General features: G+C 43.9%; 1 protein-coding gene across 1 annotated transcript; it reads right to left on the reverse strand.

The window, feature by feature from the left end:
* Positions 1 to 54: 54 nt before the first annotated feature.
* Positions 55 to 8,042, reverse strand: FAM162B (family with sequence similarity 162 member B). The gene is made up of 4 exons (XM_070419207.1): positions 7,827 to 8,042; positions 7,605 to 7,716; positions 3,202 to 3,310; positions 55 to 230 (listed from the first exon to the last, which is right to left on the reverse strand). Exons 1-4 carry the CDS (start codon positions 7,996 to 7,998, stop codon positions 132 to 134), a joined length of 492 nt encoding a protein of 163 aa, XP_070275308.1. The 5' UTR covers positions 7,999 to 8,042; the 3' UTR covers positions 55 to 131.
* Positions 8,043 to 15,053: the final 7,011 nt, after the last annotated feature.

Genomic DNA, 15,053 nt, shown 5'->3' on the forward strand with positions numbered 1-15,053 from the left:
TTTTTCCACATACTCGTCAACACTTGCCACAAAAAAACCCACAAAACCCAAATATTTTGTCAAATATTCTATTTTTTATTGTTGCTGATAATAGTGGTAATGGTCTGATTAACACTTCATCACTTAGAGTATCATTTAGCCTTAGCCTGTGCAGCCAACGCAGCTTCTTCACGCCACTTAGCTTTCTTTGCCAGGTTCCAACTTGTTAAAGATTCATGTCTTTCTACAGCCTGAAAAAAAAAAAAAGCAAAGCATTGTACCTGGAAAGAACTTGTGTGTTAGATATATAGAAGAGATTTTGTGAAAAGGAGAAAAGTAAAGTAAAACACTAGTCACAATGTCAGAAATGGGCCCCATCCTCTCTTGGTAAGCACATATATTTTGGATAAAAAGCAACAAAAATATTAGTTCAAAATAAATAAAGAGAAATGAAAAGAAATCAAAAGGCATGAACTGATGGGGAATGAGAAGGATTGAAAACAGGATAGAAGGAAATGGTTTCACTGTGGGGGTCATTAGGAAAAAATATTTGCTTCAAAAGCTGTGGGCTTGGAGTTTAGCCTCTTACCAACAGGCAAGTCCAGGATTTGGATCATGGGCATAGAGTTGAGCTAGCAATAAAAAGTTTGGAGTTATTAGGAAAAGGTATCCCTACGAAATTACTAAAACATCTCTCACCAGCCCTGGCCAGTTGGCTCAGTAGGTAAAGATCCGTCTGGGAACTGAAGGATCAAGAACACATGCCCAGGTTGCCGGCTAGGTCCCCAGTAGGGGGCGTGCAGAAGGCAACCAATCAATGATTCTCTCTCATCGATGTTTCTATTTCTCCCTCTCCCTTCCTCGGAAGTCAATAAAAAAGTAAAGAAATTAAATAAAACAGCTCTCACCAGCAAGAGAAATTGGCAAAGAAAGTAGGCATTTATCTACTTGGCAAAAACTTATGGGGGTGTATCACCTGTGAAAAGAAAAGTTAATCAGCATCATGTTTGGGAAGTCAGAACTCTGGCTAGAAATAGATCTGAGGAAATAATCATCTAAATGCAGCACAGAGATAAAGATACAAAAACAATAAAAAAAAGTTAAGAGACACAGAATAGAGTTAGAAGTTCCAACATACATTCATAATAGGTGGATTGAAAATAGATACACTGAGAGTAGGGGCTATATTTGAAGTTATGACAGCTTTTTCAGAAGTGAGAAAAGCTATAGGTCCTCAGACGAACATACAATGTTCTTAGCAGAATAAATAACAGTTTGACATTGGTGGGTGTCTAAGACGCATCTCACAGCTAATATATCCAAAACAGAGGACTGCCATGCCTACCAGTTCTTTCCCCAGCATTACACATCTCAGCAATGCATCACCATCCATCTAGTTGTTCAAGGCAGAAACCCGGGCTTTTGGGTTTCTTTCATTTTCTCTCCTCTTCTCACTTTGAATTTACCATAAAGTTCTCTTCTTTGTACCTCCCCAAATATATTTCAAATTGCTGACCTTTTCTCCACCTCCATCTGCCTCAATCTTAGTTAAGGGACTAGCATTAATGACTAAAAATGAAAGGTGAATTGAAGCGAGACCATTTCAGAATATACTGCAATCACCTAGGCAACAGATGCTGGCTATCTCAGACCAAGGTGATATCAGGACAGATGGTGAGGACTGGTCCAGTTGTGCATATATTTTAAAGTAGAGCCTGCAGGATTGATGGCTTACTCATGAGCACCTGGAAAGATGATAAAATAGTGAGTACCGGGAGAGGCCATTAGAGATGGGGTGGTCAGCGAAACTTTCTCTAAGGATAATGAGAAGAAGCCATCTACGGCAAGAACAGGGAAAGGAAGGAAAGCCTAGAGAGTGGAGGTTGATATATTAAAAACTAGGCGTTGGGGGGGGGGGGGGGACAATGCCGATGAAGCATAATGAACAAAATGAATATGGTATGAAACCAGGGGTGGGGGTGTCAAGTTCCAATCTGTGGTTTAGGAATGAGAAAATCATCAACGTGGTGGCCAGTCATTTTATCAAGGGTAGGTTGAAAACAAGAGATGACCAAATTTCTTTATTTCTATGTTTAAGTGTTCAGCCCTGCAAATATTTAAGAAATGTTCCATTTGATGAGAATAATTTCAAAGCATAAGTTTTTTCCCAAGATAGAATAATAGAAATGAATGGACATGAACATCAGTAAGCTTAGAGGCCCTAGTCTATATGTGAAGTATTGGACTCAAATACTCTTGAAAACCTGGGAAGTAAAGAAGAACAGAATCTTAAGACGAGGCAAGATTACTATTCTAAATGAGCATTCTTTAGGCATTGGATAAACTTGCTCAGAGACTGAAGATGTATGGATCCAAGGAAACGAGTCTGTGTGACGTGGCTCTCAAAATCTAGTCCCAACTCTAACTGTGCCAGTAAAACATGATGTTCATAAACAAGAAAGTTATAATCATGCTCCAATGGGCTTATTTTCAGGTGCCACAATGAATAGAGACACAAATAAACTGGAGGGTGTCCAGAGGAGAGCTCCAAACAGAGGGAAGTTTTAGGGATAGAGTAATTAAGACTGGAGAAGACTCAGGGATGTGTGGGGCTGCTCTTCATGATAAAAAGTGATCAGCAGATGGAAGGATTTGGGGAAGCAAGGGACAAAATTAGCAAGTAATTAATTAGTTCTTAATTTCTCTCTAGACACTACATATTGAAGATGGCAAGAAAAAGGCTCAGATACAGGATATAGACAAACTAGTCAGCCTTGGTGATCACTTCCAACTTTTGCATTTCTAACTACTTCATGATTCTATATAATAGCCAACTGAGTTCAGTGTTTAAGGAATGATCTAGTCTGGATAAAGTTCTTGCAAAGATTTTAACCAGGTAATGTACTGTTCTGTTTTGTTTTTGTTTACCTTACAAATGGAAACAAGCTTTTGTCCCTCCTGCTCAGATAGTTAATCTGTTGACTCAAATTTCCATGAAGAAGTTTGTTTCCAGTCTAGACAGATAAATGTGGCTCAAAGTGTCTAAGACCAAATTATTCTTACATTGAAAGAACAGCAATAAACCCTAAATTGAGAACAAAACTCATAAAATACCTTAAAATTTACAGTCTATTTCCCCCCCCATAGTCCTAAGTGAAAACATGTGGTACTTCCGTCTTTCTTTTATTTTAAAGTCTACCTTTAACTTAAAGAGGTACTCACCCTTTTGGCTGACGCTATCACTGCAAAGCAGGCGATAATTGTGAGTCCAATCATTATGTAACAGGCTTTCACTCGAGCTTTGTTTCTTGCGGCATCTATCATTTCTCGCCTGCATTAAGGTAAGTATTCTGTTAATTATATTAAAGCAATATGATTTTCTGACGGGCATAATAGACAATGATTTGTAATGTAAACATTCCAAAAGCTTTCCCTGAATGCAAATCTAGATGTGAAAGACTTCCAAATGCTATGTCACTGTCTTACCAATTTTAAATTAACAGGCATTTATTTAGGTGTTAACTAATGTTAGCCACTAGAAGAGGAAGTGTAATATTTCTGCCTTGGACCAATTCCAGCATGCCATAATTTCAAGAGTTTCATCAAAAGGTTGATGAGACTTGGGGACTCAACAGGGTTGAGTCACACATGTAGTCACCTGTTGGGAATGGCTAAAGGCATTTCCCCAAACCTGAATAGGAAACTGATTGTGGCTGCCAGACAGTTAAAGGGCATCTTAATCTACATGTTATTGCCTCCTACTGGCCAAACACCTGAACAGCCGTAGGCTATTCCCCAAACTGACAATGCTTCTGTACCCTTTGAAACCTTACTCTTTGAAGTGTATTATCTCCACCTTGCCTTAGGACAAATTGTGTTAATAAAAGCTAGGGTCCTAGGCAAGGAGGTAGTCTTCAGTTCCTTTAGCTGAAGGTCCTCTGACCCCCAATGCCTTTCGAAATTATATCTCGTCTCCGGACTCTCTATTAGTCTCTGGATTCCTATGTCATCTACGCACAGCCCCTTTTCCAGATTCCTGAACCCTTCTTGATGCTGGGACAAGAACCCTGGCAATTTCGTTTCTAATTGCTCAAAATATAACTACTAGAGATTGTGGCCTGACTCTCCATCCTTTTATTTTTTCCATTGGTGGTGTGTGTGTGTGTGTGTGTGTGTGTGTGTGTGTGTGTGTATGTGTATGTATGTGTGTGTTTGGGGGGGGGGGGGGAAGTAAAGGTAAGAATTAAAGTGTCTGTATGCCTGAGTTGTGTTCATTTGTTCCTTGTGTTATTAAGTGGCCTTTGTTTTCAGTCTTAAACAGACTGTTTTTTAAAACTCATTTTCATCATTTTGTTTTTTTGTTTTTTTTTACTGGCCTCCCAATCTCTTCTTGCCACCTCCTATCCTATCCCAATTAAAGAGACTATGATACATTTTGTGAGGATGACTATCATAATGTTATATTTTATATTTTTGGGAGAATAACTATAGAGGAAAGGTTTTTCCTTCATGGCTTTTGCATGAAGTTTTCAAAAGAAATGATTAAAATCATAATAATTTGTCAAAGAAAAGAGAAAAGATATCTTCATTTCTTATCATTCTGAAATGTTATATGCTTACTTGAAAACTGAGTACTCTTATTCATTAATAAAGTTTATGCAAGTTGTCGAAAATTTTAGATATACTACTCACAAAGTAGTGTTACAAAAATAATCTTGCCTGTAGGCCTTTTATATTGAAACTAGAGGCCCAGTGCACGAAATTTGTGCAGGGGGGTGGGGTGGGGATGAGGGGTGTCCCTCAGCCCAGCCTACACCCTCTCGAAATCCGGGACCCTTCGGGGGATGTCTGACGGCCAGTGGATCAGGCCTAAACTGGCAGTCAGACATCCCCCTTGCCATCCAGGACCACTGGCTCCTAACCGCTCGCCCGCCTGCCTGCCTGATTGCCCCTAACCACTCTGCCTGCCTGCCTGATCATGCCTAACCACTCGCCTGCCTGCCTGATTGCCCCTAACCACTCTGCCTGCCTGCCTGATCACGCCTAACCACTCGCCTGCCTGCCTGATTGCCCCTAACCACTCTGCCTGCCTGCCTGATCACCCCTAACCACTCGCCTGCCTGCCTGATTGCCCCTAACTGCCTCTGCCTTTGGCCCCTGCTGCCGTGGCTTTGTCTGGAAGGACATCCAAATGACATCTGGAAGGTGGTTTGGCTGTCCGGTCTAATTAGCATATTATGTTTTTATTATTATAGATCAACTTTAACAATTCATAATAATATGAAGTAGCAGTTTATAAATGCATAAAATTGAAAAGTGGTTCTTGAGAATGTATTCAACAGTATTCTTTCTTATCTAACGCAGTTACATTAAAAAATTTTTTTCATACAGACAAGATGCAGTTTCTCTTAAAAACTTTTCCACTAGTTGAAAGAGCACGGAAAACCAATACCTAGCCTGTTAGCCTTAGATTTTAGGCAGATTAATATAAGTTTTAAGATGTTAGCTGCAAACAGGTGAATATAAAGACATTATTAGATTATATTTGTTGTTGACTGTTGTCCAGATGGAACCTAATAGATCTGATCTTTTTTATCTATTCATCTGACTTTCATCTACTATACCAAATTAGTTTAACACTGAAGGAACAAGAAAAAGTACAGTTATTATTAAATTTCGTGAGTGTCTGGTACAAACTTGGTAATTATATGTTCCTTAAGAGCATAAAAAGTGAACGCTGTTTACACTGTAAGTCTAACAGTTAGCAGAGGAGATGTATCCCTCCTAAGTAACAATACTTTTAAAAAACTATAGAAAATAGTAAAATGAAAACAATTCAAACATTTCATGTTTCCAACGCAAAACTATACTACTTTTCATAGGCATCTTGTTCAAACTAAAACTTCCCTGTTTATAATACTACTTTTAACTGTAATCCTGGGGAAATAAAATTATTTCTGTAAAATGGGTCTCTTTACACTTACAACTATTTTAATCCAATGCTGAGCTTAGAATCTCTTGACAAGCATTAATTTACAATAACACCGGTTCTTTACATTCTTGATTACTTGTTGCAGCACTACAACTCAGACCCCCCTCCCAAAAAAATTAAAATTAAAATTAAAAAGCGAGGGTAATGTTTTAGATTTGCTGAAGCTAAATTATGCTTTGGGCTGTCTGCAGTTTGGAGTGTATAAATCTCAAAGAAAAGAACATGTGTTTTATATTATTTAAAAACATCTCTGTGGAAAAATAAATGCTTAGAACAGATTTCAAATTCTATGTTATTTCAAATTCCAAGTCCATTCCTCATTAAATAATTTGACCCAAGCAAGGAATCTTTGAGAATTCATTATTGAGTGAACATATCCCAACACGTTTTATTTTTTCATTTAATTATGATGCTTTTGGTAACTAGTAAATTAACGAGCAATAAAAGTGTGGGTAATATGTACAGAACAAGATGTAGGCCCCGGTTTCATTCTCTATTCCAACAGGCATTGACCATCTTGCATAAAGATAATATACAGAACATCTAAAGTCCTTATTTGACATTATAGTTCTAGTCTAGCTTTCAAATCAGTTTAAACATATTAGATTGATTTTATTCTTAGTTTCCTTCTTTCCCTTTTACCCACTCTCTCGCAAAAATGCTGGGAAGTTTTCTGGGCTTTGCATGAACTGAAACTGCAGGGAGAATATTCTGTACGGTCCTGGCTGGTTTGGCTCAGTGGGTAGAGCGTGGGCCTGCCGACTGAAAGGTCCCGAGTTGATTCCAGTCAAGGGCACATGCCCGGGTTGTGGGCTCGAGCCCTAGTGTGGGGCGTGAGGCAGTCGATCAATGATTCTCTCTCATCACTGATGTTTCCATCTCTCTCTCTCTCTCTCCCTTCCTCTCTGAAATCAATAAAATATTTTTTTTAAAAAGAAAATAAACTGATCTTATTTAAAAAATGAATATTTTTTACAGGTTACATTTACCCTGAGGGTGAAGTTGTCAGCTTGTTTTATCATTTACCGAAGCTTTTGGGTGGGTTTGGGGTGGCGCAGAGGCCAGCGATGCTCAGGGGGGTCCTAGCCTGACTACACCCGCTGCTCAGAGGGGTGTAGAGCCACCACCACGCCAGGCGTCTCCCACCCACAAGAGGAAGTCGCTCGGATGCGGCTTCTTCCCGGAGATTCTCCAGCCAACACCCGGGCATGATCCTTCCTTGAGTTTGGCAGGGAGCCGACCCCGGGCGCCCCGGTAGCCCCCTGGGGTGCCCGCGAGGTCTGCGCCTCCTGTTGGGCCTCAGAGCCCCTCTGCCTCAGGGCTGGAGCTCGCTGCGGGCGGGGGTCTGAGCTTGGGGAGGTGCCCACTAACTCCTGGGGTTTCACGCAGCTTCTGCAATCTCCCCGTAAGCTTAGCTGCCCACGTACAGCCAAGGACCTTGACATCTAGCCGCGAGGGGGGCCTGGGTAAATGGCTGAAGGTGGCGGGTGTTCCTGCAAAGCACTGTGGCACTGCGATCGCCTCCGCCCCGTGCGCCCAGGTCGGGGAGTGGATGGACCCCGCACCCTCGAGGCCCGGCCGGACGGCTTCCCCCGACGCGCGAAACACCACCCGCGGCACCGAGCACACTCACGGGATCAGAGGCGGAATGTCCTCCATCGCTTTGAAGCGGCCGGTCCACAGCAGGATTTTCTTGTCGAATTGGGAAGGCTTGTGCTCGGCGGGGACCCTGTGAACCTTCCCGGCTGCCAAAGAGAGAGCCCCGCACCGCGGGTCAGCGCGCGCCGGCGCCCCCAGCCCCCGCCCGCCCGCCCGCAGCCCTCTCCCTCCCAGGCCATCCCCACCCCTGACTCACCCGGACCCCGGGGCCCAGAGCCGCCGGGGGTCCCGCCGCTAGAGAATCGGGGGAGACCCTGGGGCCGGAGAAGCGCGACCGACCGTCGGGCGGCTTCTCGAGGGGTCCCCGGGGCGCAGCGGAGGATGCGCCCCGGACCGAGGCGCAGGAGGCTCCCGGCGGTCGCAAGCATCGTGCGCCCTGCTCTCCGCCTGCAGCCGCGGGTCTAGCCTGAACGCGAGCTCCCGCACCCGGTCCCCCCACCCCCCACCCCGCGCTCCCCGGGGAGCCGGACGCAGCTGGAGCCTGTGACGCGCGTCCTCTCGGCTCGCAGGCCCCGCCCCGGCGGCGACCCGGCCCGGGCGGTGCGACCCCAGCGCACATTCCCGCTGCAGCCCGGCCCCCGAAAGCTCTCAGCGCCTCGGCAGTTTCCAGCGGCTCAGTGTACAGGCACGCATTTCTCTGTATTTGAGTAGAAACGTGTTTCTATCCGGTTTGCACCCTTTGGTTCCACGTTTTGGTTTCCAAGACTAAATCTAACCCCCTCCTTCAAGTGCAGGGCACTTCAAATGTTTATCAGATAAGTGTGAGGACATCGACAAACTTCTGATTTTGCTATTAGCTGCTCACCCCACCCTCCGCTCCCAGGCTTTTCCTTTTTCTAGGCAAAACGACCCCAGTTGTTGCAAAGTTTTTTTTCCCACCTCTTCATTTCTTAGTAAGACCACAGACTCTCCAAGCTCTCTTCAAAATGAGTCTTTCTTTTACCTTCCACCATCTTCCCTCTGTAAAAAGCAGGGAGAATCTACGGTTCTCTGTGTCCAAATGGGAGCAGGGACTCCGAAAAGCGCTGTAGGAAAGCTGTCACTCTGGAGGCATTTACTTATTTTACTCATATTCCAGGGACAGCAGACCCAGCCCGCTCTGCAGACCCAGACCAGGCCCGCTCGCCCTCCCTTGCTCAGTCTCTGGGATTCCTTTCATACCTAGACATTGCCTTACACTTCACTTGGATCTCCAGATTTTTTTCCCCTTGATAACTAGATTGTCAGGCTCTTGAAGGCAAGGTCTCTGCACCTCCAAGTGTCTTTCCCATAATTGTATTTAACAAAAGAAGACAGAGTCATATCTCTGTAAAGAAATGCGCATGTAGAGGAATCATTGTAGAAAGAACATGGGCTTTGCCTAGCCGGCCTGACTCAGTGTTGAGCGTCAACCTATGAACCAGGAAGTCATGGTTTGATTCCCGGTCAGGGCATATGCTCAGGTTGCAGGCTCAGGCGGGGTGCAGGAGGCAGCTGATCAATGACTCTCTCATCATTGATGTTTCTATCTCTCTCTCCCTCTCCTTTCCTCTCTGAAATTATATATATATTTCCATGACAGGCTTTGTCTTCATATCAAGGTTTAACCCCCTGATCTCTGAGTTAAGAGTTGTACAATCATGTGCAAATCATTTAAGTCACTACTCTTGGTCTCATTTGTAAAACAAGGATTTCTATCTCTGGAGTTCATTCTTGCCATGCCTACAAAAAACCTATATCGGCTACCTCTGAGAGCTGGATAGAACAGTGAACAATGTCAAGTAGGGATTAGTAGGAAGGAAAAAAAAGCAGGATTAAAAAAGAAAAGGCTGCGGGGGTGGGGTGGAAGCTATTTAGAAAGGACGATTAGGGATACCCCTCTAAAATGGGCCTGGCACAAAATAGCACTTCAGAAAACGTTATGGTTTCTTTCCCTTCACATGTTTTGTTTAACTAAGTCCCACAACAAAAAGGCATTTTAATTCATGAAATCTCCTGTAAGGATTCTGTCTTATTCACCACTATGTCCCCAGGAGATAGCTGGGAATTTGGCATTTAGTAGATACTAAATAAGTATTTGTTAAATAAATGAATTCATGCATACAAGTCTTCAGAAGCCTCCACCTGGGCTAGTTTAAGACTGAAAATGTGTGACGTGCTGCACAGGAGCTGAGTGAATGGAATGCATGAACTGAGTGCATGCCCGCCTGGCGAAGAACGCTGCCGGACATAACATTCGATTGTCTCAGGAGTATGCTACTTGACAATTCTCCCGTTATTCAATTGTGGGTTTTTTAAAATATTTTATTTTTTGTCATGTCATAGCCATAGAGCTAGAGAAAAACATCTCTGCCAAACAACCAATCATTGATAGTTCACCAAGGAATACTAAGTTAGCTAAATAAGTTTATTTCCCTGGAGAGAACAGAATGTCAGGCATCTACACACGACTTTTCTATCTCAAGTTTCCTAGCATTGCAGGACAGGCAAGAGAATAAGGGCTTATGTCATGAGAGAAAGAACAATTTCCATTCTATTCTCTATTCCTGATGGGATTAAAATACCACTGTTTGGCAGTGTTCCACATACAAAATTACTTCCAGATGCATGAGAAATGTTTTCTTTGGTTCTAGAACTGGAACAAATAATAATAATAAAAAGACTCAAATCAACTTCTAATACAAAAAAAGCTAATTGTCTCCCTCCCTCCCTCCCTCCTTCCCTCCTTCCCTCCCTTTCTTCCTTTCTTCCTTCCTTCCTTCCTTCCTTCCTTCCCTCCCTCCCTCCCTCCCTCCCTCCCTCCCTCCCTCCCTTCCTTCCTTCCTTCCTTCCTTCCTTCCTTCCTTCCTTCCTTCCTTCCTTCCTTCTTTCCTTCCTTCCGGGATAGCATTGAGTGTCCCCTGTGTGCTGGGCCACTGTTCTAGGCTCTGAGGTTATAGCAGGTAAACACAAAAATCCTTGCCCCTCACAAAGTTTATTAATCCACGGTGTTTTCAGTTTAACCATTCTGAACTGTATTGTTTTTCAGCCCTACGGCTCGTCTGATTTGTATATGGTATTTTCAGTTTTGTTCCTTCAAGCTTTGTTTTTGATTAGTATGGTTTATGCTTCCATTTCTTTTTTTTTTTTAAATATATTTCATTGATTTTATACAGAGAGGAAGGGAGAGAGATAGAGAGCCAGAAACATCGATGAGAGAGAAACATCGACCAGCCGCCTCCTGCACATCTCCCACTGGGGATGTGCCCGCAATCCAGGTACATGCCCTTGACCGGAATCGAACCCGGGACCCCTCAGTCCGCAGGCCGACGCTCTATCCACCGAGCCAAACCGGCCTCGGCATATGCTTCCATTTCTTACAGTTAATTCGTTACTTCCTAAGATATACTGTTGTAACTAGGAATATATTTTAAATAAAGTCATTATGGAGGCTGAATGGAAAGTGTGGATCATTTTCAAGATATTATTATTTTTTATTTTTAAAAGCTACTGTGTGCTGGGCAGGAAATGCAAAGATTGCTACGGAGCTGTCCCTGAGAAGCTCCCAGTCTCGCTGGGATATTCCCTCATCAGGAAATGCCTGCTCCTAAAGGAGGGGCTGGGGGACCTTAACTAACTTGTTTTCCAAACCCTGAGTAGTCTCTCTGTAGGGAAAGTTTTAAAGTGACAGTTTACCTGCAGACACAGCTCACAGTGGTCTCCAGTGCTTCGGGCAACTTTATCAGTGGGTGGTCTAGGTGAGGGCCAATTACTCACTAGTACTAAGCATAGGCTTTGTACACCAGCAAAAGCTCAACCTGACATCTCCAAAACCATGAATGAGCTCTTACATCAGCTCTTCATGTTATTCTCTTAATTACCATTTTCATTGCTGTAGTTCAGTCTTTTATTCTCTCTCAACCATCTACTAGTATATATAAAACCCTAATATGCAAATAGACTGAACGGCAGAACAACTGAACAACCGGTCGCTATGACGTGTGCTGACCACCAGGGGGTGTGTGCAGAACATAGCGGTGTTGGCAGCAGGCAGCAGAGCACGGAACATGGCGCACATCGGCTGCGGCAGGATGGTGGAGTATGTGAGTGGGGGCGCCAGACCAAGGCGGAGCACCCGTCACTGTCATTAGAGAGAGCCTCTGGTGGTTACTGAAAATTCTTTGCTCCTGTGTGATGTGGTCCCACCAAGGGCTTGCACCTGCTGCTGGTGCCGGCCCTGCTCGCAACTGCTGCCGGCACCAGAGCTGGAGCCGCCGCTCGCACCCGCTGCTTCCACCAGCCCCAACCGCTCCGCATCTCAGCAGGTGCAAGCGGTGGCTGCTGGCCCTGATCATCCCTCAGGAGCAGCCTCCCCCTGCTCCTGAGGGGTGACTGGGGCCGGCAGCCACCTTTTGCACCTGCTGCCAGCGATAGCTTGCTCGCACTCGCTGCCAGTGCCAGAGTCACCGCTTGCACCCACTGCTGGCGCTGCCCCGCTCACACCCGCAGCTGGTGTGAGCAGGGCTAGTGCTGTCAGTGTGTGGGATCAGCAGCGGGAATGGGGCTGCTGGCAGACAGGGGACCGGGGGCCGTGGTGGGAGGGGCCAGGCAGGGGTGCAGAGGATGGGCCAAGACCCACCCCTGTGCCCACCACAGCCTTGTGGCCCACAGTTCCATTCAAGGTGCACAAATTCATGCACTGGGCCCCTAGTCTATAATAATAAAAGTGCAATATGCCAATTAGACCGGACAGCCGAACGACCTTCCAGATGTCCTTCTGGATGACCTTCTGGACGAAGCTGGGGCTGTGAGGGCTGAGCCCCTTGCACGAACTTCTTGCATCGGGCCTCTAGTAGTATTATAATGACTTTCAAAGTATTTTCCCATCTCTGGTCAATTCTTTCTCCAATCCTTTCTCTGCCTAGCCTCAGAGATAGTTTTACATGTAATCAGGTAAAACTCATGGTGCCAATCTCTTCCCTATTCTATCTCTAACCCTGTACCCCATACTCCTAACCACAGACTGCAAACACAACTCTGAAAAAATCATAATGAGGCACATCGAATTCTTTCCAAGCCTCCTGCTTTGATATTTTGCACAGTCTGATTCAAAATTTTCTGCCCTTGTCATATCTGCAGACATTTAAAATGTCACTAACCACAGGTAGGGAGGTCCCATTGAATTACTCTGTGCTAATAGTGATGCACGACGGCTATCAACTAACATCACAGTTGTTCTGGCTTGGACGGCTGGGTAAGCACTGTGTGTGTGACCAGTGCTCAGGGCATGGCTGAGTTCTGGCTGGTTGAGTTACTTGACTCACTGGTCTAGACATTAATCTGAGAAATACATACAGAGGAAAACAGGTTGGATTAACTGCTCCCTGACCTGTTCAAAGCCTTTTGTGTTTCCCATACCACATAGATTTTATTTATTTATTTTTATTATATTGATTTTTTCAAACTATAAGAGAACGTTTATTTAGAAAGTCACAGAGGTGGAAGAAATGGGTTCAGGAAACAAGTTACAGAGGCAAAAGAAGGGGCCTTTGAGCTTAGGGGGTCGGGTGGAGAGAGAGAGAGAGAGAGAGAGAGAGAGAGAAGGAAACCCCTCTGGGGGAAGGGATTTGGGGAGGAATGGGCCAGGGAAAGGCATGGGCATGCTCCATAGCAAATCTGAAATGCATGCATATATAAATAAGTACTGTTTATGCAAACTGCCCTCAGTACAGTGAAGGGGTATCTGCAATGGCCCCAGTGGTCAATTTCAAACTCCAAAGTTCCTCATAACAATCTTGTATGAAAAAGTTAGCATTTTGTGGTCCCGAGAACTAAATCTACAACAGACTTTTCACCCTTGAGGCACAATAATGACTTTACTTGGTTCAAATCTGTATGTTTCAATGGAATTTTATGCTGACTTCCTAGTACTTTTCCAGCTCCCCTTCCCACACCACCCTCCACGTACATGCACATACTCATACGCATATGCATGCACATAGGAAAGGGGTCTTGCAAAATTAATCACACCCACTATAAATGTACAATATAATACCTATACATATGGTTACAAATTAAGAAGGCTGTTCTTTTATAAGCATGATGTGAATGATACCACCTCAAATTCTCCTAAGACAGTAACCTCTTGTCCTGCATGTGTTTGTACAATTCTTCTTCAGCTTCTTTCAGCTGCTTATCTCTCTCTCTTGGCTTGTGTGGTCATATTTTCTCAGAAATTTGGAACTGACCTATTTGAATATTGACTCTCTCCACCCCGCCCCCTAGGCCTTTACTGTCCTATTGTCTGTGTCCATGGGTTATGCATATAAGCCCCCCCTACCCTCAGGTTCTCTTTTATATCCTTAATATACATTTGGTTATTTCTCCATAAATATAATACTGTATTTGAGTTGATTTCTTCCCACTTTTATACTGCCTTGTAATCATTGGTTATGACTTCCAGAACAATGTTTATGAGAAGATATGATAGTGGATTTTGTCCCTGAATTTAATGGGAATACTTTTAAAGTTTCACCATGAAGTCTAGTATAGGTGCTATGATCTGAATGTTTATATCCCCATCTCCTGGCCTTCTCTACCACCAATTTCACATGTTGAAATCCTAACTGTCCTGATAGTGGAATAATGAGGTGGGTCCTTTGGGAGGTCATTAGGTCATGAAGGTGAAACTCTCATGAATAGAAATGGTACCTTTAGTGAAAATGCCCAAGAAAGCTCCCTTGTCTCTTCTATCATGTGAGGTTACAGTAAAAAGACGGCCATTCAGGAATTTAGCATTAGTGGGATTTTAGCAGACTTGGACGCTGCCAGCACTTTGATCTTGGACTTTCAGCCTCTAAAACAATGAGAAATAAATGTTTGATGTTTATAAGCCACCCAGTTTATGACATTTTTGTTATAGCAGCCTGAATGGACTAAGACAAGTGCCTTGAGAGTTTGGGTGGTATATTAGTTTCCCAAGGCTACCATAACCAATCATCACAGACAGCGTGCCTTAGAACGATTTCTCTCAGTTCCGGAGGCTAGAAGTTCAAAATCAAGGTGGTGGCAGGACCATGCTTCTTCCGAAGGCTCTGGGAAAGAATGCTTCCTTGCCTCGTCTAGCTTCGGGTGGTTTCCAGCATTTCTTAGTGTTCTTGGCTTATAGATGCACCATTCCAGTCTCTGCTTCTGTCTTCACATGTGTCCAAATGTCCTTCTTATAAGTGCACCAGTGATATTGGGTTTAGGGTGCACCTTAACCAAGTATGATGGACTGTATCTTAATCAAATTACATCTGCAAGGATCTCATTTCAAAATAAGGTCACATTCATAGGTTCCAGATAGATGTGAATTTGGAGTTGAGCTGGGTTACTATTTAACCCAGTATAAGTAGATAGATTTGAGTAGGTTAATAATGTTTCTTCTATTCTTAATTTGGAAGGGTATTTTTAAAAGAATAGA

Source organism: Myotis yumanensis, unplaced genomic scaffold (assembly GCF_028538775.1).
Source record: "Myotis yumanensis isolate MYYU_CA2020_CCGP unplaced genomic scaffold, mMyoYum1.0.hap1 SCAF_6, whole genome shotgun sequence".
In the NCBI taxonomy this organism is placed as follows: domain Eukaryota; kingdom Metazoa; phylum Chordata; class Mammalia; order Chiroptera; family Vespertilionidae; genus Myotis; species Myotis yumanensis.